The 25990-nt window shown below is 40.4% G+C and overlaps 2 protein-coding genes across 4 annotated transcripts in view; both read right to left on the reverse strand.

The window, feature by feature from the left end:
* The window catches only part of LOC139752099 (uncharacterized phosphotransferase YvkC-like), a 60292-nt gene extending 51947 nt beyond the window's left edge, over positions 1-8345 (reverse strand). The window contains exons 1-4 of the mRNA XM_071667980.1: positions 8170-8345; positions 2013-2194; positions 569-707; positions 225-342 (exon numbers count right to left, since the gene is read on the reverse strand). Coding sequence (XP_071524081.1) covers positions 225-342; positions 569-707; positions 2013-2194; positions 8170-8251 — 521 coding nt within the window. The 5' untranslated portion in view covers positions 8252-8345. The remainder of the gene's footprint in view (positions 1-224; positions 343-568; positions 708-2012; positions 2195-8169) is intronic.
* A 5261-nt stretch (positions 8346-13606) lies between these two features.
* Dp1 (satellite-binding protein 1 Dp1) overlaps positions 13607-25990 on the reverse strand; it is a 40262-nt gene continuing 27878 nt past the window's right edge. For all 3 annotated transcript variants that reach the window (XM_071672969.1, XM_071672989.1, XM_071672980.1), the window contains 7 exons: positions 24033-24179; positions 23312-23407; positions 21808-21954; positions 18903-19100; positions 16345-17253; positions 15967-16182; positions 13607-14806 (listed from right to left, as the gene is read on the reverse strand). In XM_071672969.1, the coding sequence (XP_071529070.1) occupies positions 14678-14806; positions 15967-16182; positions 16345-17253; positions 18903-19100; positions 21808-21954; positions 23312-23407; positions 24033-24179 (1842 nt within the window). In that variant the 3' untranslated portion in view covers positions 13607-14677. The remainder of the gene's footprint in view (positions 14807-15966; positions 16183-16344; positions 17254-18902; positions 19101-21807; positions 21955-23311; positions 23408-24032; positions 24180-25990) is intronic.

The following is a 25990-nucleotide window of genomic DNA, read 5'->3' on the forward strand; positions in this document are numbered from 1 at the left end:
AAAAACAATGGATTATATTGCCTTCCAAGTCTTAAACCATGTTCCTGTTAATCATCCTAAGAGCCATGGTCCTGTAAAAGTGTAAAACCCCGTAATCTGCCGACTGTTGAACTTGTCGCACCAAAACATTTGACTTACGTTAGAACGTTGATTAAACAGGCTGTTGAATTTACCTCAACAGACCGTTCAGTTGAACGCTGAACTGAACAAGCAAATGAACTTACCTAAGCAAACCGTTGAACTTGACCCTCCAGCACTTCATGGGATCAACACAGGTCAGGGTGAGGCCGGCGCCCTGCCATCCCTCCTCGCTAACGTTGACCTGACCCGTATCCGGCTGATCTGTCAATGTGCCAGGTCACACCAGTTCAGTATCCACCAGACATCGAAGGTCGCGCCAGGCAAAGGAAGACAAGGTTCACATGGTGAGTTCCAGAAATCGGTCATTGTTTCCAGGCACTAATAACTTCACGATTGCCTTTGTCAGTATTAACACTATTCTGTATAGTCTCCCTTGCGTTTATATAATAAGGTGTACTCGAGGTGTACATAATACCGCAATACTGACTGGGCAGGGTGTACACATCGCCAGTTTGGTCGACGACGCACATGAACACTGAGGCTCGGCGGTGTGTCTGCCTGACGACCCTGGCCACCACAGCTCGCCCATGGCGGTCCACAGCACACAGCATCATTCTGTCGCCGTGCTGTGAACAGAGGAATCATCCCTATGAAACTTTAAATGTAATTCTATAGTCGTAACACTGCATTTGCGCGTTGGTTGCGCTGGTAATATATATTAATACTGTATAAAAATTATGATGCGCAAAACTACAAAACTGTAACACAACGATGGGGTAATTACTGTAACACTGACGATGTTGGGGTAATTACTGTATCACTGACGATATTTGTTAGTATAATAATTATTACAATGTCTGCATTACAGTAATGCAGACATTGTAATTATCAAAATAGAATTGATGCGGACATACAGTTAAAGGGCACCACTTTGCACTACATTGGAATTACCGATTTCGTGTTGCAATGGTGATATATTGAACGTAGGATAAAATAAGACTGGGGAGCGTGATGTACAGTATTACAAATTTGTTATCCTTCAATAATAAAGAAGTGACGGTTGGGAGGTGCTCTATAAACCAGGGAATATAATGGGCTCACTTAAACTTGGCAAAGAGCATGTGAATATCAACAGAACCTACGATATATTCACTTGGTCATCTCTTGCATCAGAGCGTTATATCAATTCAATGGAAATATACCAGACACTATTTCAAGAAGTGCTAACTGCTCAAAATTATAAAGAGGGACATTCGGACAGCTAGTAAAGCCGTCGGCCACAATTTTCTTAGTAAAAAGCACCATTCCACACGTCCTCAGCAGTTCGCCACACCCATGTTTGTGTAGTTTTACCAAACATTTCCGCTACTTGTGGGGAAATTAGGTAAGGTTCTCATGGATTCTGTTGATAGTCTGCATTTGTTTCATAGGTGATCATAGCCCTCCCTCCTATCACATGACAAGATCGAAAGAGAAAAATATGGTTCCAAACCACGCTCCCCTGTCTCACTATACTGTGAATGCAATGCAGATCACGCACGGCATTACAAAATCATTAATATACTTGAATTTCATCGCTACTGGTGCTTAACATTCGATGTGAAAGGGGATTGCTCTGGTGGTATGAAGATGGTTGCATCAGTATCGCTGCTTGCACTGTCACATGTGATAGTGACAGAGGGCTGACTGAAGTTACAGGACATGGAACCCCAATCCGTACCATACATCAATGGCACAAAAAAAAATTTCATAATTTCTTTAATGTATATAAAGTATTACTGCCAGCCGGAATGTTAATGTCGATAAACAAGCGACACATGAATAAAACATGATAAATGATACGTCGGTCTACTGTAAAAATCGTTGCTGAATATGATTAATCAACCCATACTGTCTCTCCTTCATTTTACTTGGAGACGTCATCAACTCACGCGGTCTGTGGTGAGTGGTTTAGGCAGCTCCAGCTCCTTCTCGTAGGCGGTGGGCACAATTCCACACAGCTCGCTGGTGCAGTCATCGCTGAAGGAATAGTTGTTAATATCGGCCCGTCTGGACAGCCGCTCCAGCCACACCTCCAGCACCAGCCTCGCCCACCGCCACCAATACAGCGGACCTGTACGTGGTAGAAGATATATGGCTCCAGAGAGATCACATCGCATCATTTGAAGATTTGCGGCCACTCTCCCCTTTCAAACACATGCACCATTTTTTTTTTTTTTTATGGTCAAAGTAGGCTGGATTGAGTTGGGTTAGTTTAGATTCAATTAGGCTAGGGTAGAAAAAACTAGCTTCATCTAATCTTATCCAATCTAAACCAGCATAGAAAATCTTGAGGGGATGACAGTCTTCAGATGATCCAAAAGACCTAAAACTGATTATTCTTTTATGTTAGCAGAGACGGCACAGGTAACAGGCCGTAATCAAGGCCATCTCATCAACGACGCTGTATATATAGAATACTTCCCACGTATTCCCTGCGTGTCGTAGAAGGCGACTAAAAGGGGAGGGAGCGGGGGGCTGGAAATCCTCCCCTCTCGTTTTTTTTTTAATTTTCCAAAAGAGGGAACAGAGAATTGGGCCAGGTGAGGGTATTCCCTCAAGGCCCAGTCCTCTGTTCTTAACGCTACCTCGCTAATGCGGGAAATGGCGAATAGTTTGAAAGAAAAGAAAAAGAAATATATATATATATATATATATATATATATATATATATATATATATATATATATATATATATATATATATATATATATATATATATATTACCCTAAGCCAGGTACCCATTTTATCGACCACCCCGTAAAGGAAGATGAACAGCTGGGTTGACTGTGGACTGACTGCCGCAATCTATGCGGACCGTAAACGGTTGAGAACGCTGATAGTTTACATCACGGAAGTCCGTGAACTCATGTATAATCTTATGCCCTTACACTGGTTCACAGAGGTAGATTGCACGAGGGACTTTTGTGTTATCTCCCCAAAGGTCAGCTACGTTGTGTATCGTGTTATGTAAAGGAGACGATTTTTTTTTTCTTTTAACACTAAGGGTAGCACCACTTCGAGGCAGAAACAGACATTATATTTTTTCAACTCGTTTAATAGATTTTGAGGTGCCGGGTAAATGGGATATGAACCCTATATTGATGTATATCGTATACCTTTCCTGAGTGATGTGTTTAGGAAACAGGTACAAAGGGAGGTTTACCCCACCGAAATCTACTTGGGACCATGGGAATGTCCTGCACAAGGGACCCACGCCTAGATCCCACAAAAGATGAAATAAATTAAAAGATATTTGCATGTAATACGCCAGTTATATATATTTATCAAAGTTTTCGTTTTAATTCATCTGCAATAAGTGCATCAAAAAGATTGCTAAGGAGTCTTTCAATATGGGCTTAAAATTAGCGGCACTCAAGTAATTTAGCCAAATTTGGCGATGAAATTTTGGCAGAATTTTATGGAACGACCAGTAGAGTACTCGTTTCCTCAACCGCTCCAGACAATAGTAAACCAGAAACACAATGAACTTGGTATATGATTATGAATGTGTTTAGTTTACCTTAGTTACAGTATTGTTTTCTCTTTACATGAAGAATTTATTTTCATTCGACAATTGTACCACCTGGTGGCGGTTTCCTTAATTCTCAGTTCTCTCGAGTCAGTCTATGTGGTTCAGATTCCCAAAGTAAAAGAAGTATGCCGGATAATCAGATCTTACTGCATCAAAATAAAACACTGTCCTTCACAAACTACATAAACTGGAAACGTTTTCTGTGTGGAACAGCTACTAATATTTGTATAATCAATAAAAATTACTCGATTGATTATGGATACGAACCCCCCCCCCCCCCCCCAAAGAAATCTAAATCATAGATAGGATTGACTTGTGATACTTCTGGCTGTCTTATATTTGATATTGGTCTTTCGATGTTTATAACACTTATATTTACTTTGGCATATGAAAAATGATATTTTTTTTTTTTTATCCACGGGAACGTTGCCCGCCGACATGCAAGGCTATTAAATCTAATTAAAGCCTTATTTGCTCGGTACGACATAGTTATCAAGCCTTATTTGCTCCTGGCAATTCTGTTCATTCATTCCTTCATTGCAGGTCTGGTTTAATAACAAAGTTGGTTCGTAACAAATTTCGTTACCTGTGTCACGAAATTTAGGTGCTTGAAATGAATGTTTATTTATTGAGATAATGCTTGATGGATATCACATGTCTGCATGTAGTGCCTTTGAATTGAAAGCAAGAGTAACGTTTTGACTTAGGAAGCAATATATGAGTGTGCCTCTGCTTAAGTAATACACAAGAAAAACTTTTTAAATAGAATATCAATTGTAAATTCCACAGGCAGTGTTGTATACCGCCAGGTCAAAAGAGTTTTGCTATCCATTAATAGGTACTATGGATACATATCCCGCATGCATTTCCTTATTTCAAAATTAAATGGGTAAGACTAGTGTTGGAGCGCGTACCCATTACTTGATCTAACCCTGCTCTATCTCCTGTTAACCGTAAGTTGGGGAATCGGGTTGTTGGTGCACGTAAGGGGATGGGGGGAAGGTCGATGTAAATTGCCACAAGACTTGCCAAGACACCCAATCACATGGAGTCCTTCGTTCTCCCACCAGAGGACAGATAATCGTCCTTATTTGTGACCACTCAACACTCACAAGGCTAACGCCATATTGTCTAATCTGACGGTGAATTTAGTTTAGCATGCGGTTATATATATAAGCAATTTCGTCTTCATAGCAACAATTCTTGCGACATATGCAAATGTAAGTTGGCACCAGTGCATGTGGGCCGTCCAGGTGGCCTGAAACAGCGTCCATTATATTCAGCGTCATTACAAGCACGTCAGTATTAAGGGAGTTTCCGTGTCTCACAAAACATGTTCGTCTGGCGGTCCACACGACACAACTGGCTAAATTTATGGGAATTTATGTCACCGTCAGGAGTGATGTAGTTTTGTGATGTTTCATCAGAAATATGTACGCTGCAGTCTTCTGATTTAAACGAAGGTTATAGTAATTTAATGATGTTTCATTAACCTTTCCAAGCATCAACAATATTTTACACTGGCTTCTGAGAAGTCAGGAAAAACTCCCTCAAGAATGCAGGGAATGGCATTTACGAGTATCATATCTCCTTTCCGGGGAACCATGCCCTGATCACTGTAGGCGGGAGATGTTAAGAAGTCTCACTTATTTAAAGACTCAAAAGTTGGTGTTTCTGTTATTGTATGGCGGCTTATCACACAATTATCTGTTGGTGTTTTTCTACCTGGTGAGTACATTTCAGTTCATGTGTAAGAATACTTACAGATCCTTGTTAATACCTAATATCTTGAGCCATTCTTTCTGGAAATTTGTCTTGAACGAGAGGCTGTCATTCACCATTGGACAACGAGGGGGAAGGGAACCATGACAATGGAGGTTAGGCTAAGTATGACATGTGTAATGGTCAGAAAACTACTGCTGATAAATGGTTGTTGACCTCAGCTTTACAGTGTTTATAGGTTGACAGTATATCGTTCGACCTCGGCAGAATACTTGATTATACATAGAATATATATATATATATATATATATATATATATATATATATATATATATATATATATATATATATATATATATATACATATATATTGAAATATTTCCAAAAGAAGGAGCAGAGAATTGGGCCAGGTGAGGGTATTCCCTCAAAGGCCCAGTCCTCTGTTCTTAACGCTACCTCGCTAATGCGGGAAATGGCGAATAGTTTGAAAGAAAGAAAATATATATATATATATATATATATATATATATATATATATATATATATATATATATATATATATATATATATGTGACGGCTCTCAGAAGTGGTTTCCCAAAATTTTGTTTTTTATCATTAATGCCATCTATTTCTGTCATAATTTGCTTATTCAACAGATGTCACTGCCAACATTACGCATAAAGTTTCTGAAATCATTATTTTGTGGGCATTTCACCTTCTTTTGCATAGGTCGACCATAAATTATCACCCTAGTTGTTTTCCGTGGGCGGCCGCCCTGAGATCGGTAGCCTAGTCAGACAATGAATGCAAAACTCGGTATGGTTAGGTTAGGTAGACCTTTCAATAGAAAGGAACATCGTAGCTGCCTCACATCAAAGCTGCTTTGCAGCATGTCGCATCACAGTCAATTGACGTCAGTTTATCACAGTTGCCTCAACATCCCAGCTGTCTCATTACAATGCCTGCCTCACATCAAAAGGGTGGATTCGCCAACCCCGAGAAAGTATATAAATTTTCGTGCGTCTCTTGCCGTGTTGTTTACACGAGGGTTTGCAATCTTTGCCCGCTTCCTCTAGTCTCTCTCTCTCTCTCTCTCTCTCTCTCTCTCTCTCTCTCTCTCTCTCTCTCTCTCTCTCTCTCTCTCTCTCTCTCAATTTTCTGAAGCTTTGACAATTCTCAGAGGACCATCTTCACCGCACTCGCGACCTTAGTCTTGGCCAGCCTCATGTAACCATGTAAGCACCGAAGTGTACTGGGTCAGGTTAGGTTTAACGACTTGTCCGACACTTACAAGATCGCTCCTGTGGTGCCCGAAGTCTTAGTAGCCACGTGACTCCCAGACTCAAGGAGCTCTTGAGGCACCTCCATCAGTAGCAGCAACCCTAGTGATTCATCTTCCTGGCAGGTCCCTGTTGTGTCTCATTCCTGACGTCTACCTTCGGTAGGACTTCACGTGAGACATCACAACAGCCCATTTCGAAGAACAGCTTGAGCTCCGCGGCATTCTGCAGCTCCGAGGACTTCAGCGCATGCCATTTATACCCCCTCCTCTCCTCCAGAAGCTCCACGAGACTCGGCGGCCACGTCCTCCGATGGAATGCCTCCCTACCAGCACCGCGGGACTCCTGCTTGACCTCGCCTCCTGCAACTCCGGTAGCGCCTCCAATTGGGCGACATCCCCTCAGTATATCATTCTACAAAGCACCATTTTTCATGATCCTCGTAATTCTTTACCTCTCTCTCTCTCTCTCTCTCTCTCTCTCTCTCTCTCTCTCTCTCTCTCTCTCTCTCTCTCTCTCTCAAGACAAAGTCAAACGAAAATGAAGCATAAGACTCACACAAACACTCTATAAACCGTTTTCAGAATGGTTGACTTGACATGATAACCACACTTTGGTCCCCATATGAGAATTCATCCTTGAATTAGCCAGGCTCTACCTCGAGGCGAAATATACGGCTACTGATACTCGAAGTGGCATCCTATGCACTGTTTCCCGGCACTTATGCTTTATCTTCTTTTTTTTTCCTTTAATAATCCGGTCAATCTTTATGATATCAAATTAGCCTGTACAAAAATTGCGCCTCCATATTATGTAATAATTTTGAAGCTGTGACACTCTTACAAAGATAATAGATATTACTGATGAAAACACTTGGCGATCATATTTGTCCATGACAAAAACACTTACAAAAACACTACACACGCACTCGTATGTGCCTGAAAAACTGGGGCTCATATGCATGGCAACGGTGCACTAGCAGTTAAAGGGTACGCAGTTGTCGCACTCAAATATCTCAAAAAGTAAGCTGTATTATATCTTATCTAGAATAGTACTCTCTACTCAATCGTGATAAGAAAACATAAGATATTGTTTTTCGTATCATTTGTAAATTTGCCTGAAACATGGTAACATAATCATTGCATTTGCACCGTGTAAAAGGTTGAGGTGAGGTTCGCAAAAATCATTTAGGGATGGCTACCTAAAATGGTTCTGTATTTCAAGGCTCCAGATCATTTATGGACCCACGTCCTCATACTGGTGATGCATATAATTGGTCAGATAACATTTCTAATTATTTACAATCGTAGATAACGTAGTTGGCAAAGTGAAAAAAAATCGAAAGCTTTGAGTTGGTAATCCTTTTAAATGTCATTAAATCTTTTAAGCTCATATGAAAAAAAAATAATTTCATCGTTGTCGTGAATCAACAACAACTATACATATTTAAAGAGTGAGTAATGATTTCGGAGGACTAATTCAAAGGGTAAGTAATGATTTTAGAAGACTAACCAGACCGCTGGAAGAAGACGAGGTGGGCGATGCGGGCCAGAAGAAGCGTGGCCAGCAGATAGGCGGCTTCCTGCCACATCATGATGTGGGTGTGTATGTCTGTCTCTTTCTCTCCGCCTCGCTCTACCCCCGCACACAGACTGTCGCCTCACACGGCTAACTAACCGGCCCAACCAGTCGTACACAGACAGGCTCGGGATTACCTAACTCCCGCCCGCGCTATCACTCATGCTGACCCACCACACTCATACCACAATCAAGATAACGGACAAATGACCCTGGTATTTTTCTTTTCCCACCTCCCGTCTTCCACGGACGTCGGCCAACAGTCGTACAATCAACTGAATGTAATGAACGATATGAGCCAATCAGGTGGTCGCGCGTACTTGACGCCGTTCTCGAGTAGAGATCAAGTGATCATTGTAATGCAGGTGGTCAGCCGTTAGCAGTTAAAGATAAAAAGACTTTTGTTATCAAGACTTTTGTTTAAAGGTCAAATTCCCTCACGCTGCTGCCTCATGATCTTCACATAACCACTTGGATGATGAGTTCTGATTATATATATTTCTTTTTCTTTCGTACTATTCGCCATTTCCCGCATTAGCGAGGTAGCGTTAAGAACAGAGGACTGGGCCTTTGAGGAAATATCCTCACCTGGCCCCCTTCTCTGTTCCTTCTTTTGGAAAATTAAAAAAAAAAAAATGAGAGGGGAGGATTTCCAGCCCCCCGCTCCTTTCCCTTTTAGTCGCCTTCTACGACACGCAGGGAATACGTGGGAAGTATTCTTTCTCCCCTATCCCCAGGGATATATATATATATATATATATATATATATATATATATATATATATATATATATATATATATATATATATATATATATAAAGAGAGAGTGAAAAGACATTTGGTAGGGTTGTATGTATACATTGGGACTAACAGACTTTTAATCAAGGAGTTTCTATCTTCAAAGGTGTCCACATTTCCCTACTACTGGAGCCTTCAGTGAGAGGTACTAGGTAACACCAGGACTTTCATAGATATTGGGCCTTGGATATATATATATATATGATTATATAATTACTATCTCCCCTGACGATGTGATTACGCTGAAGTACTCTTGGAACTTGCCGTGTTTCATTTTTCCTTGTAGTAACCAGCGTTATCAGCAAATGATTGATGTCGCACATCACTGTGATACACACACACACCCACACACACACACACACACACACACACACACACATATATATATATATATATATATATATATATATATATATATATATATATATATATATATAGCCTAGCGGTAGCGCACCCGCCTGTTGCACAGGGTCCCGGGTTCGATTGATGCAGGGCATGTGAAGCGTCTCGGGTAAACCATGGAAAGTTTTGTGGGGCCTGGATGTGGAAAGGGAACTGTGGTTTCGGTGCATTATACATAACAGCTAGAGACTGAGTGTGAACGAATGTGGCCTCTGTTGTCTTTTCCTAGCACTACCTCGCGCGCGTGCGGGGGAGGGGGTTGTCATTTCATGTGTGGCGGAGTGGTGACGAGAATGAATAAAGACAGCAAGTATGAATTATGTACGTGTGTATATATGTATATGTCTGTGTATGTATACGTTGAAATGTATTTGGTATGTATATGTGTGTGTGTGGACGTGTATGTATATACATGTGTAAGTGGGTGGGTTGGGCCATTCTTTCGTCTGTTTCCTTGCGCTACCTCGCTAACGCGGGAGACAGCGACAAAGTATAATAAATAAAATATAAATAATATATATATATATATATATATATATATATATATATATATATATATATATATATATATATATATAAAGCATCTAATGGTACAAGTAACAAAATATCTCTAAATATGTGGACTAAGAATACAAGTGGTTTGTTTATGTCCCACCTACTGTTCATGAGAGGTGATAATGCTGGAGCCTGATAATGATTGGGGTGTGTTAGGGTTAAGGTAGCTGAGGCAGTTTCTATGTCAAAAGTCCAGGATTAGGGATACACCACCATACCCTTATCTCTATGAATGTGAATTTTCTCCGTGCAAGTGGTAACCCATTCTTGCATATTTCTAAATAAAATTTTCCCGATTTGATATTAAAGAAAATATGATTGCTTGGAATGAAAATTTACTTCAAACGATACTTTAAAAATCAGCTCTCGAACTCTGCTTCTCAGGACTACGATATGACAGTTGTGTGCATAAAATGACAGCTGTTAACTGGTGCGGCATTACCTTCACATGCCTAGCTGATGACGTCATGGACAGACAACCATTCTGAACTGGTCTCTTCCTGACTTCTGCAATTCCCATACTCTAACTAGGTTAATTATATCACTTATCGGAAAAGGTCACATTATCTCAACAGCACCCGGCATTTTATATCAATGACGACATCAGCTAAGCGCGCGAGAATGCGTGATATCGATGAAGTCGATGTAAATCACGTACCGTATATTTTATCTTCTTTCCCAACGTACCGACGCAAGATGTGAAATACGACTGAAATGTTATAGTTATTTGTTAACACTTACTTTCCCAACCGGTTATCCTAGTTGTACAGCAGGTCAAGAATCTTACCGTGACGCGGAGGCGGCGGCTGATCTCATGTTTAAATATACGCATCTGGACTCCTTCAAGGGTTCCTGGTTTTTTTTTTTGTTTTTCGTAGTCCTGAATGCCACAGCTGGCGTCCACAGCAAGAGATGAGTACAACGCCCTTGCAAATCATAGTTCAGCGCCAGAAATAACCTGCGCCGAATTTTTTTTTTTTTTTTTTTTTTTTTTTTTTTTTTGCTCTGTCGCTGTCTCCCGCGTTTGCGAGGTAGCGCAAGGAAACAGACGAAAGAAATGGCCCAACCTACCCCCCTACACATGTATATACATACACGTCCACACACGCAAATATACATACCCATACATCTATGTACACATACATATACACACACAGACACATACATATATACACATGCACACTGCCTTTATTCATTCCCATCACCATCTCGCCACACATGGAATAACATCCCCCTCACCCCTCATGTGTGCGAGGTAGCGCTAGGAAAAGACAACAAAGGCCCCATTCGTTCACACTCGTCTCTAGCTGTCATGTAATAATGCCCGAAACCACACCTCCCTTTCCACATCCAGGCCCCACAGAACTTTCCATGGTTTACCCCAGACGCTTCACATGCCCTGATTCAATCCATTGACAGCACGTCCACCCCGGTATACCACATCGATCCAATTCACTCTATTCCTTGCCTGCCTTTCACCCTCCTGCATGTTCAGGCCACGATCACTCAAAATCTTTTTCACTCCATCTTTCCACCTCCAATTTGGTCTCCCACTTCTCCTCGTTCCCTCCACCTCCGACACATATATCCTCTTGGTCAATCTTTCCTCACTCATCCTCTCCATGTGCCCAAACCATTTCAAAACACCCTCTTCTGCTCTCTCAACCACGCTCTTTTTATTTCCACACATCTCTTACCCTTACATTACTTACTCGATCAAACCACCTCACACCACATATTGTCCTCAAACATCTCATTTCCAGCACATCCACCCTCCTGCGCACAACTCTATTCATAGCCCACGCCTCACAACCATACAACATTGTTGGAACCACTATTCCTTCAAACATACCTACTTTTGCTTTCTGAGATAATGTTCTTGACTTCCACACATTCTTCAAGGCTCCCAAGATTTTCGCCTCCTCCCCCCACCCTATGATTCACTTCCGCTTCCATGGTTCCATCCGCTGCCAGATCCACTTCCAGATATCTAAAACACTTTACTTCCTCCAGTTTTTCTCCATTCAAACTTACCTCCCAATTGACTTGACCCTCAACCCTGCTGTTCCTATTAACCTTGCTCTTATTCACATTTACTCTTAACTTTCTTCTTTCACACACTTTACCAAACTCAGTCACCAACTTCTGCAGTTTCTCACATGAATCAGCCATCAGCGCTGTATCATCAGCGAACAACAACTGACTCACTTCCCAAGCTCTCTCATCCCCAACAGACTTCATACTTGCCCCTCTTTCCAAAACTCTTGCATTCACCTCCTTAACAACCCCCTCCATAAACAAATTAAACAACCATGGAGACATCACACACCCCTGCCGCAAACCTACATTCACTGAGAACCAATCACTTTCCTCTCTTCCTACACGTACATATGCCTTACATCCTCGATAAAATCTTTTCACTGCTTCTAACAACTTGCCTCCCACACCATATATTCTTAGTACCTTCCACAGAGCATCTCTATCAACTCTATCATATGTATATAGTTTGGTTAGAAAGGAAGGGGCTTGGCAGGTGTAGATATTAACTGGAAGTGTGTGTTTAAGAGAAAACATCCTTTCTTTTTTTCCTCCCTACTTACTGTCAGTTACCACTGCATCATTTGCCACCCTTACTGTTGATCTCTTGTTTTCTCTCACAGTATCAACCTTCTAAAACATCGTTTCCTCCCTGAAGTTTGCTGATACTCTCTCATTTGCATGTTTTCAACTCTCCACCTTCTGCCACTTTGTCTTGTACATTCCCCAATCATGTTGTACTCTTCAGTAACTACCAATCACATACCTGTTCTCTTTCACAATAACTTTACTTCATCCCACAACTTACTACCTTTTTTCACCTGCCCAACTCCATCATGCCCTTGATCTCCCTCGCACACGCCAGCAATATTTACCTAAATACCTCACGTACCTTTCCCACTTTTCTAGCTTTGTTTATTCGTACCTTTTGCAAGCTCTTCCTATAAATCACAGTTTCTTACCCAAATTCACTTACTTTCACTACTCTCTCCTCACTTCCATCATTTACACTTTTTCAAAAGCCCCTATAATTCTTCACTCTCGCCTCTTTTAGCCAATGATTAGACCCACCATAAAAAGCCCTTTTTGGATGCTTATGTGCGACTCTCTTGCACACCTATCAATTAGTGTGCCAACACCCTTACAGCACCATTCTTCTTACCCAATTCCGTATTCCCAAGCACCACAATACTCACTTTTACATTTGTCACCCACTACTATCAAGTTTCTTGCATCAAAACCAATCACACACTAAGGTGCCCAATACACTTCTCTCATTTTTCTCATGGTCAGGTGAATAAACATTAATGATTACCTATTCCTTGCAACCCACTTTCATTCTTACTGTCACCCCTGAATCTACCCGTTAGACATTTCCATAAAATGCTTCTTTAAATACCTTCCACTCCTCTCCCACTCCCTTTTTCATTTACTCTTATCTCAATTTCTCATAGTATCCAAACACACAAGCCTATTTTTCTAGCTCATTCACATTCGTTGCTTTTTCACACAATTCATTTCCTCTTTTCTTACACCCACTATAAACATTATCAAGGTTTCTTTTTAAGAAAAGGCAAAGTCATATCAATATATGTTTATTAAGTGAAAACCACAGATAGCAGCACTTGCATCTGGAGGTCACAGTGACCTGGGTGCTACAATACTCTTGTAACCTCACCTCTGTCTTGAAATACACAAAATATATAGTATAGTAACAACTGTAATACGTTTCAAAGTAACAAAATTATAACAAACATTTCAGATTTTTCACTCATTTAAATAGCCCCAACAATCCCTGGATCAAAGGCGTGCCATCAAGGTTAATGAGAGGTGAAGATACAGCCAGATAAGGCAACAGACAAAAAAGTCTGGGGCATAGTAGCTGAGCATAAAAATGTTTGCATGAATGTTTCACAAGCCAGAGACACCTTTTACCCAGGGGCTGTTTCTGGTGTACACTTGGGAAGACTGGCAGAATGACTCGTCTCAGGCGAATGTTTCCAATTAGCGTTGGCCAGGTTCAGGTTAGAGGGTCGTCAACGTGCAGCAAGACAGTGAGGAAGATCCACTTTGTGATGGTGTGTTGTTCCTATCACCTGGTACTCGAAGAGCTTATGATGCTCCTCACACTGGTGGTGGTTTGTGGTAAGTACAGATGATATGTGTTAGTGTCCCCCTTAATTTAACAATAAATTAGGGTTCAACATAGTTTTAACTTAAAATACCCCAAAGAAAAACACCACACAGCATCATGTAATAATAAACTAGACAGAGATGATCCCCCAATCAACCTGTCCAGTGTATAAGCAAGTAATGACTCTGCTACATATGGCTAAATTCTTTGTCCCTACACCATACACATACAAAAAATTGTCAAAGTTAATCCTACTCTGTAATTTTAACATATAAAATCAATTATATATTTAAAAATCTGTACATACTTCAAAAAAGTATCTATAAATTTAACAGGAAAAAAAATCATAACAACAAGGACTTTACAGCTTACAGCTGGTCAAGTACCCGTTAAGTGAATGCAAGGATTAATTGTAAAAATTCTATGCATAGATATTATAACATGAGCTGCTGATAAGATGTAAAAACTGAGAATAAAGTAAAAGTACAGAGGCTACAATGGACTTGGGACAAGCCCTTAGCGCCGGGGTCCCCAAATGGTTGGGGCAGCATGAGTTACAACTGGGGCCCCCATGGACGGGAAGTCCTCCGAGGAGTTCATGTTGGGAGCTTCCTGGGCCCATGGAGCACCACTCACCACAAACCCCTGTTGGGAAGAAAAAACATTATTAATACAAAGCTTCTTTTCATGAATTACACTTAGTGAGCTCATAGAAAACTAACATTCTCTGAAAATATTGAGTACATCAACGAGATAATTGATTAGCTTGCTTCCTGTCATACCTGACTACCCAACCCCCTCATTTGTACAAAGTTTTCTTTCTTCCCAAATTCATCTATACTTCCCCGGCAAGGTCTTCCCTATTCACCGCACAGCAAAAAATATTTGAAAAAACTTTCTCAAGACCATCCTCTGTCTTTCTTACAACACCCATCAAGAGCCACTGAAAACACCACTGATCGCCATCTCTCTCCAACCACCACTTGGACTTCATCTGATGGTACTTAAAGAAGCTATTGCACCATCCTCACCACTGTCATCAGTGATACCTCATTCTCAAGTTACAAATAGCCACAAAAACATATCACCCCTTGTATACCACATTCCTCCAATTCACTACTGTATGCTCACCATTCAGCCTCAACTATTTTCAGGCCCAAAGTACTTAAAGACCTTTTCCACATCATCCTTCCATCTCCAATTCTGTTTCCAACTCCTCCTTGTCCCCTCCACTTGTTAACCTCTCCTCACTCATCTTCTCCAGATGTCTAAACAATTTTAGTACATCTTGTTAAGTTATTTCAACCATGATTTTATCATTACCTTACCTCTCTCATATCCAATCATTTCTTAATCAATCACTACACAAAAATCCATACAAATGGGGTAGGGTAGATCAAAAACTCCAACTTGAGGGATTCCTACACATTAAAATTGCTCAATTACATTCACCAACACTATCTAAGCATTTCTAACTCCCTATCTTACATAAATCTCTTCTCATCTTATGTTTTCCACCTGCAATACATGACAGAGAGCTCAAGGTGGTATCTCCAAAATGGATGAGCCCTACAGCTAATTGCAAGTTGGTTTGTAAATCTTTGAAGGGTCTACTATTATTCTGATATCCAGAAGAGCCTAATTTAGAGATCAAGGCATGCATTTGCTTTTACATTACACATCCAAAGCATGATAAAAGTATGATGAGATGTGAACAGATCCAAAGCTAGCAGAGACTTTACAAATTTTCTTGTTTACCAAATGTGTGATAAGATTTACAGATTCCCCAAAGCATCAAAGTTTACCTCATTCCTCTTGAGACCACCTGGACTAGTCTCGCCTGATACTGGTGAAGGTTTTGGAGTCATGTACACTTCAAGATCCTCCTTCTCTACGATGTCTTGCATGTACTCCTCCATCAAGTTCAGCAAATGATCCTTGCACTCTTCCACATCTTCTGCTGCTCCCATGATTGTCACTAAATTTGGGTCATCATCTCCACGAGGGAACTTGATTTCTACCTGCAGGTGTAATCATACATTTAAACAATGTGTAGATGTTGTGTCATGTCAATTTCATAACATGAAAGATAATAACAATCCGTAATAAAATATTAATAAATTTCTGTTAAAGAAAATAGGAATGCCATGCATAAAAAATACAATAATTAGTAAAATCCTTACCTTAAATTCTTCCATGACCTTCTTGATAGCCCTGCCACGACTACCGATGAGACGAGAGTGTACACGACTATCTAGCTCTACTGTGTACTTGACCATCTTGTCTAGCTCTCCAGTAATGGCAAGGATGGCAGCCTTTGCTTCATTAACATTCTTTTCATAACCTGTGATGGTAATAATATGTTCCTTTGGGTCACCACGAGGGGGAAACTGAATGTTGACTTCATGCTTCTCCCTAATCTTGGAGATGACCGCTCCACGCCTCCCAATGATCTTGGGATGGTATTCAGGATCTACTTCAACACAGATATGGAAAGATCTGGCCTGACGATCCAACTCTTCATCTTCTAACTGACGGACTTTTTCCCTTAAAGCTTCCCGAGCACGCTCCGTGTGGGCTGGTGGACCAGTGATCCTGATGATATCACTTTGCTCCTGTGCAGGAGGTACTTGAATGTTTACATCATAGTCTGTCATCATGTTCCGCACATTTTCACCTTTTTGACCAATGATGTAGCGATGATGTCTAAAGGCAACATTCTCTTCCACAGTCACTGGCACTAAATTTAGCAGAGCAGCACGAGCAGCCTCGCATTTGTCCTTCTTGCCAACTATGTGTACAATGTCTTGAGGTCTTGTGACTACCTCTCCCTCACCATCTACATCACCATTTACCTGTGCCTGTCCATCTTCCCCATTTACATAGTATCCATCTTTTTCAGGGAACTTAATCTGCACTTCAAACTCTGTTGTAATTGCCTGCACTTTGGAGCCACGGGCACCCATCACAGTGCGATGATACTTCTGTGGAATAATCACCTCAATATGCACCATCTCATCTAAGTCATTCACGATTTCCTGGATGCGAGCCTTAGCTCCTTCAACACATTCTTTGGCTCCTTTAAGAGTGACCTGAAGAGTCAAAAAAAGAAAAAATTTAAGAAAAAACATGTAATTCAAGAAAAAACTCACGATTACATGGCAAGAATAGCTATGAACATATTCATGTGTGGAATGGAAAATCTGTACAGGATTAAATTTGGGTCCTTAACTCATCGACATTCAATGAAAGCCCTTACTGATGTACAAGGCTATTAATGTTTATTTAAGCCATTTCCTTCTGTACAGTGTCATTCTTATAAAGAAGTGCCACAATTAATCTACACATAAAAGACTGGGTTTGGCAGGAAAGCTACTAGAAGCAGTGACAAGATATAAAAAAAGAGTAAGGCACATGTGCAAGTAGGAAGAGAAGAGGGTGAGGAGTGTCTCATAACAATTGCATCAAGGGTGTGTGATGTTACCATGGCTGTTTAATATGCTTATGGACGAGGCAGTGAGGTAGGTACATGTGAGGGTTTTGAAGATAGGGGTGGGTCTGCAGTCTGCGGGGGATGGGTGGGCCTGGAAGGCGAGTCAGTAGCTGTTTGTGAATGATATGGCCCTAGAGGTATTCTCAAGTGAAAAACTGTATAAGCTGATGTCTGAGGTTGGGAGATTGTATGGAAGGAGAAAGTTGTGTGTTAACATGAATATAAATAAGGAAATGATGCTTAGCATAGGAGACAGAATGCTGGTTTGTTTCTGAATAGAGTGACCCTGGAGAGTGGACAAAGCAGAGGGTGGAACTACTGGAGCTGAACTGAACCTCAAGGTAGGTGAGGAAGGAAAAGTCTCTTGATGCATTGAAGACTGTGTGGAAAGAGTGGTATCTTTGAGGGCAAAGAAAGGTATGTTTAGTATGTTTGGTAATCCAATAGTACTGTCTGGATTCTAAATAAAGAAGTGGAAGAGGATTAGTGTATTGGAAATGAAATAGGACAAAATGAAGTGTAAAGAAGGCTGAACGAGTAAGGAATGACACTGAAAGACAGAGGTGTATATGTTGAATTGGTTTGGACATAAGGAAAGGATGAGCATGGAGAGACCCAACTAAGAGGATATCTGTATCAGAAGTGGAGGAAATAGGGAAGGAAAAACCAAATATGAGATGGAAGGATGTAGTTAAAAAGAGCTTTGAGTGATTGGGGCCTGGTCATAAAGGAGGGTGTGAGGTGTGCATAGGCTAAAAAGAACTAAAGCAATGTGCTGTCAATGAGCTTAATCAGGGTAAATGAAGTGGTCACAAGAAGCCACACAAAAGCTTGTGGGGCTTGGCATTATACATGACAACCAGTGAGTGGAAGTGAGCAAATGAGTATTGTTCCTTCATCTAGTGCTATCTTGCTCATGTGGGAAACTGAAAACAATTATGAAGTAATATTTGGAGTTATTCCTTACTCCCTCATTCTCTTTTAACTCTCCGTCCAATAAATTCAAAAAATCATATTTCTATATATCTACTGAAAATAGTGAGTGGGATGTGTTAATATTTCTAGTAAGCCTCACAAGTTCACATTCCTCTCATAATCCATCTACCTTTATAGCATGTCATTCTGAGAGTTCTTTTCTTTCAAGACACTCTTTCCTTATAAATGGCATACTACAATTATAAAGGCATTACCTTAAGGGCAATAAATAAACAATTTCTGCAATATAAGCCATAGAAGGAATTCACTCACCCTATCACTCTGAACACCTGAACGAGGGAAGGACACAGTCACTCCTCCATACTGTTCAGCAATCTGACGGAGGACTTCACCCCGACGTGCAACAAAGTGCCGATGATGCTTGGGGTCAACAGTCATGGTATCTTCAACTATCAAATCAAGTTCTTTAATGATTGCCTCGAGCTGCTCCTTGGCCAATGCAATAGATTCCTGAGGGAAATGTCTGTACATAACATTTGCACTTATATACAGTATATATAAAAACAGGCAACTGTTCATTAAAAAACACTATATCGAAGTACCTTTTGTACATCCATCTTTACAAAGTGAAACCTCCCAAACAAAATGATTCGGTTCACTCCTAGGCCAACAAATGCAAAGATCAAGTTATGGTGACAATCCTGCTTGGTTACAAACCCAAGACTGCATCTCACAGGCTTAGACTGCATGCTATTACTACTGTAATGAGGCACCCCTCAGTACAGGGAAAATAAATAAGCCATATATATTTCTTATTCATTTATTTATTTATTTTGCTTTGTCGCTGTCTCCCGCGTTTGTGAGGTAGCGCAAGGAAACAGACGGAAGAAATGGCCCAACCCACCCCCATACACATGTATATACATGCACGTCCACACACGCAAATATACATACCTGTACATCTCAATGTACACATATATATGCACACACAGACATATACATATAAACACATGTACATAATTCATAGTCTGCCTTTATCTATTCCCATCACCAACTCACCACACATGGAATAACATCCCCCTCCCCCCTCATGTGTGCGAGGTAGCGCTAGGAAAAGACAACAAAGGCCCCATTCGTCCACACTCAGTCTCCAGCTGCCACGCAATAATGTCCGAAACCACAGCTCTCCCTCCACATCCAGGCCCCACAGAACCTTCCATGGTTCACCCCAGACGCTTCACATGCCCTGATTCAATCCATTGACAGCACGTCGACCCCGGTATACCACATCGATCCAATTCACTCTATTCCTTGCCCACCTTTCACCCTCCTGCATGTTCAAGCCCTGATCACTCAAAATCTTTTTCACTCCATCTTTCCACCTCCAATTTGGTCTCCCACTTCTCCTCGTTCCCTCCACCTCTGACATATATCCTCTTGGTCAATATTTCCTCACTCATTCTCTCCATGTGCCTAAACCATGTCAAAACACCCTCTTCTGCTCTCTCAACCACGTTCTTTTTATTTCCACACATCTCTCTTACCCTTACATTACTTACTTGATCAAACCACCTCACACCACATAATGTCCTCAAACATCTCATTTCCAGCACATCCACCCTCCTGCGCACAACTCTATCCATAGCCCACGCCTCGCAACCACACAACATTGTTGGAACCACTATTGCTTCAAACATACCCATTCTTGCTTTCCGAGATAATGTTCTCGACTTCCACACATTCTTCAAGGCTCCCAGGATTTTCGCCCCTCCCCCCATCCTATGATTCACTTCCGCTTCCATGGTTCCATCCGCTGCCAGATATATATTTCTACATTTACATTTATTATACTTAGTCGCTGCCTCCTGCGTTAGCAAGGTAGTGAAAGGAAACAGACAAAGGAATGGCCCAACCCACCCACATACACGTGTACATACATAAACGCCCACAAACGCACATATACAAACCTATACATTTCAATGTATACATATATATATATACACAGACATAAACATATATACACATCTACACACTCATACTTGCTGCCTTCAACCATTCCTGCTGCCACCCCGCCAAACATGAAAAAGAGCACTCCCCCAAGCGCATGAGGTAGCGCTAGGAAAACACAACAAAGGCCACATTCATTCACACTCAGTCTCTAGCTATCATGTGTAATGTACCGAAACCACGGCTCCCTTTCCACATCCAGGCCCACAAAACTTTCCATGGTTTACCCCAGACGCTTAACATGCCCAGGTTCAATCCATTGACAGCACGTCAGCCCTATTATACCACATCATTCCAATTCACTCTATTACTTGCACGCCTTTCACATTCCTGTATGATCAGGCCCCGATCACTCAAAATCATTTTCACTCCATCCTTCCACCTCCAATATGGTCTCCCACTTCTCCTTGTTCCCTCCACCTCTGACAAATATATCCTCTTTGTCAATCTTTCCTAACTCATTCTCTCCATGTGCCCAAACCATGTCAATACCTCTTCTGCCTCTCAACTACAGTCTTTTTATTACCACACATCTCTTTTACCCTTTCATTACTTACTCCATCAAATCACCTCAACACATACTGTCCTCAAACATCTCATTTCCAACACATCCACCCTCCTCTGCACAACCTTATCTATTAGACCATGCCTCGCAACCATATAACATTGTTGGAACCACTATTTCTTCAAACATACCCATTTTTGCTCTCCGAGATAACGTTCTCACCTTCTACACATTCTTCAATGCTCCCAGAACCTTTGCCCCATCCCCCATCCTGTGAATCACTTTCGCTTCCATCCGCTGCTAAATCCACTCCCCATCCGCTGCTAAATCCACTCCCAGATATCTAAAACGCTTCACTTACTCCAGTTTTTCTCCATTCAAACTTACCTCCCAATTAACTTGTCCTCAACCCTACTGAACCTAATTACCTTGCTCTTATTCACATTCACTCTCAGCTTTCTTCTTTCACATACTTTGCCAAACTCAGTCATCAACTATTGGAAAAAGTAGATGTTACAGTATGTTATTCCAAATTCTTGAGTGTGTTAAGGGGAGCAATGCTATAGAAAACACTTATAAAATATGTAATATTATAAAATATGTAATAAGTCATAAAGGAGAAACACACAAAACTAGAAACAGTAATACCCTAATACTTATAGTCAATAAAACAATTATAGTTATTCCGAAAAGATAACCAATTACCTTTTTACCCATGATGGTTATAAGTTCCTTGTCCTCATCCTTCTCAGTAGGGAAGATGATGCGTGCTCCAGTGGCATCTCGAATCTTACGGATATTTGCTCCATTTCGGCCAATCAGAAAACGATGGTGTTGCTGCCTGGCACGCACCTGGTGAAAAGTTACAAATCATTATAATCACTTGTATAAAATACATAGTAATTTCAGCTTTTCTTGAAGGTGATCTACATTATCATAAATAAAGTTATCCAACATTACTATGACTTTTTCAAAGGTGAGCCTGAAGAATAATAAAATTCAATGGGCAAAATGATTCAATGGAATATGTATGTAATCTGTTCATTTGATTTGTAAACCATAGGAATCATAATGGTTAAACTTCACCATTTCCATGTATGGAAGATGGCTTTTCAAAAGTTACAATCAAAAGTACAAAGACTTCTAAAGTTCTTTCTATTGAAATAAGATTCTTATAAGTAAATGATGAAACACTGGTTACTCTTGTATGGCTACACTGATAACGAATCTATTTCATGTCAACAAGGATTATATGTGAAGTAATGTAATTTCCTCTACCAAAACAGTTAATATTCTTTGCTACATTAGATAAATTTCTTGCCAAAGTGATGTCTTGTAATATTCTAACCACCATATTTTTATTCCAGCAATTCTATCAAAGATTTCAGTGAGTAAAGTATCCACTCCAGCCACATTTCATCTTCTGCAAGGCTTTCACCACCTCTTCTCTCTTTACTAAACCTTCCATGACTCTTTCACTTTCCATAGTTCCCGACACAAATGCCCTACATCTGCCACCCTATTTCCCCTAATTACAACCTCAACTGCCACATTACTTAACCTTGCACATAAATTACCCTTAACTAATAATACCTGAACTTTTACATTAAAACTGCTGAAACATTCACTCAGCTAATCCTAAAGCACTTGCCTCTAATCATCTTTCTTTTAATGGCCTAGAGCATAAGCATTAATAATCACCCATCTTTCAAAAGTCACTTTTATTTTCACCACAACAGTCTGGAGCTCTCTTCCTTGCACTCTTTCACACATTCTCACAACTTCTGCTTCAGCAGTAGTGCTACCCCTTCCTTAGCTTTAGCCCTCATACCAGCCCCTGATTTTACCCCAAAGACATTTCCAAACCATTCTTCCCCCTAACCCTTAAACTTTGTTTCACTATGATATAGAACATCCAGGTTTCTTTCCTCAAACATACAACCTATCTCTCTTTTCTTGTCATCTTGGTTATATTCACACACCCCAACCTGACCCTTCAAGCCTATAGAGTAAAAAATTGTCTTCATTGAGGTTGTATCATCATCCAAGGATCAAAAGAAATATAATCATGCTGAGGAACTTCCCACCTCAAAGAATTCCATCATTTTCTTGTTTCTGGATGCTGTGCACTCTTGAAGATTTATAAGCCTTGTAAAAGGAGTCTTGGGAATAAAAAACAAAATACTATGTCTAAAAGTGTTTCTCTCACCTCAGTTGTGTAGCTTGCTAACTGCTTCTCATTGCTCAGGTCAACTAGAATCTGCTTGGCTTTGTAAACATCTTCCTTTGGACCTCTGATAGTGACCTATGGATGACTTTCAAAGTTAGGCAGACAATGATAAGGACAACCAAGGACATTATTTTTTCTATATACCTTGCAAAAGCAAGGTAATAACACTTTTAACCCTAATATTCCTATGTGATATCCAAATTTAAATATAAAAAAAATTCCAAATAAGATTAACACAATATCACTTTAAAGAACCAATGATGAAGCTCTCATCATCAACAACAATAATGTAAATGAACTAACAGCAAAGTACATTATCACTGCTTTTGAAAATTCACAAAAATTCCATTACTAGTCCTTCCCGACTTTATGTATATATCATCCATGAAAATAAATATTTGTCCTTCCTGACTGTATGTGCACATGGAATTTGCAGAACTTAAACTTACATAATTTCTCCATTCCTACTGAGCAAAGCTCAGCAACTTGTGTACAGAACACTTACAAATATGTAAAAAAAAAAAAAAAAAAAAAAAAAAAAAAAAAAAAAAAAAAAAAAATTCATGACTGGAAAATAATGTCTATAAACATAATTGAATGTGTGTAACACTGGCAGTAAAGTGTTAACACTAAAAGGCATACAGTATATGCACATTTCTACAAGATAATATAAGCATGAGCTACTCCACATGGAAATTACCTTATCAGAGCTCTTCTCTGGAGGTGGGAACTTGATGGCCACACCTCCGCAATCTTCACTTATACTTTGGATCAGCTTTCCTCCAGCACCAATCATAGAGTTGTGGAACTTGGCCGGAATAATGATATCTACCTCAACAATGCTGGCCTATGGTATATACGTTTTATCAGTCCCTTGTAACTCTGTACACATCATTCATAGTGAAAAAGTTTTTGACACCAATCTCAAATCTCATGAACAACTAATTCTTAACTCTATGTAATCAGGGTCTAACAGGCAAGTATTCCCTTATTCTTTTATGCAATAAAAAAAAGCTTGATGCAATGATAATCTATATTAACTGATACAATATGAATCTAAAGGAATTCATAATATTCATTACTCCATTACGGAGAATAAAAAGATGTTTTGGAATGAGGTAAATTATGTGTGTAAGACAAGAGTGGGAACATCAGTGAGGGGGCAAGTGGGGAGGTAATAACAGGTACAGATGATGTAAGGAGATCGAGCAAGTATCAAGAAGGTTTGGTGAATGTGTTTAATGATAGAGTAGCAGATATAGGGTGTTTTGGTCGAGGTGGTGTGCGAAGTGAGAGGGTCAGAGAGAATAGTTTGGTAAAGCGAAGAGGTAGTGAAAGCTTCGCAGAAGGTGAAATCTGGCAAGGCAGCTAGTCTGGATGGTATTGCAATGGAATTCATTAAAAAAGGGGGTGACTCTGTTGTTGATTGGTTGGTAAGGATACTCAATGTATGTATAGACCATGGTGAAGTGCCTGAGGATTGGTGGAATGCATGCATAGTGCCATAGTACAAAGGGAAAGGGGATAAAGGTGAGTTTTCAATCTACAGAGGCATAAGTTTGTTGAGTATTCCTGGGAAACTATATGAGAGGGTTTTGACTGAGAGGGTGAAGGCATGTAAAGAGCATTAGATTGGGGAAGACAAGTGTGATTTCGGAAGTGGTAGAGGATGTGTGGATCAGGTGCTTGCTTTGAAGAATGTATCAGAAATACTTAGAAAAACATATGGATTTGTATGTAGCATTTACGGATCTCGAGAAGGCATATGATAGGGTTGATAGAGATGCTTTGTAGAAGGTTTTAAGAGTATATGGTGTGGGAGGTAAGTTGCTAGAACCAGTGAAAAGTTTTTACCAAGGATGTAAGGCATGTGTACGAGTAGGAAGAGAGGAGAGTGATTGGTTCCCAGTGAACGTCGGTTTGGGGCAGGGGTGTGTGATGTCCCCATAGTTGTTTAATTTGTTTATGGATGGGGTGGTTGGGAAGGTAAATGAAGGAGTTTTGGAGAGGGGCCAGTATGCAGTATGTTGGGGATGATAGGGCCTGAGAAGTGAGTCAGTTGTTGTTCGCCGATGATACAGCACTAGTGGCTGATTCATGCGAGAAACTGCATAAGTTGGAGACTGAGTTTGGAAAAGTCTTTGAGAGGAGATAGTAGATGAGTAAATGTGAATAAGAGCAAGGTTATTAGGTTCAGTTGGGTTGAGGGACAAGTTACCTGGGACACAAGTTTGAATGGAGAAAAATTTGAGGAAGTGAAGTGTTTTAGATATCTGGGAGTGGACTTTGCAGCAAATGGAAGTGGAAGTGAGTCACAGGGTGGGGGAGGGAGCGAAGGTTCCGGGAGTGATAAAGAATGTGTGGAAGGAGAGAACGTTATCTCGGAGAGCAAAAATGGGTATGTTTGAAGGAATAGTAGTTCCAACAATGTTATATGGCTGCAAGCCACTATACACAGGCTTGTATGGAAGAGGGGAGGATGTGTTGGAAATAAAATAATTTAGGGCAATATGTGGAGTGAGGTGGTTTGATCAAGTAAGTAATGAAAGGGTAAGGGAAATGTGTAGAAATAAAAAGAGTGTGGTTGAGAAAGCAGAGGAGGGTGTGTTGAAATGTTTGGACATATAGAGAGAATGAGAGGAAAGACTGACGAAGACA

The sequence above is a fragment of the Panulirus ornatus genome, chromosome 2, assembly GCF_036320965.1.
Source record: "Panulirus ornatus isolate Po-2019 chromosome 2, ASM3632096v1, whole genome shotgun sequence".
Taxonomy (NCBI): Eukaryota; Metazoa; Arthropoda; class Malacostraca; order Decapoda; family Palinuridae; genus Panulirus; species Panulirus ornatus.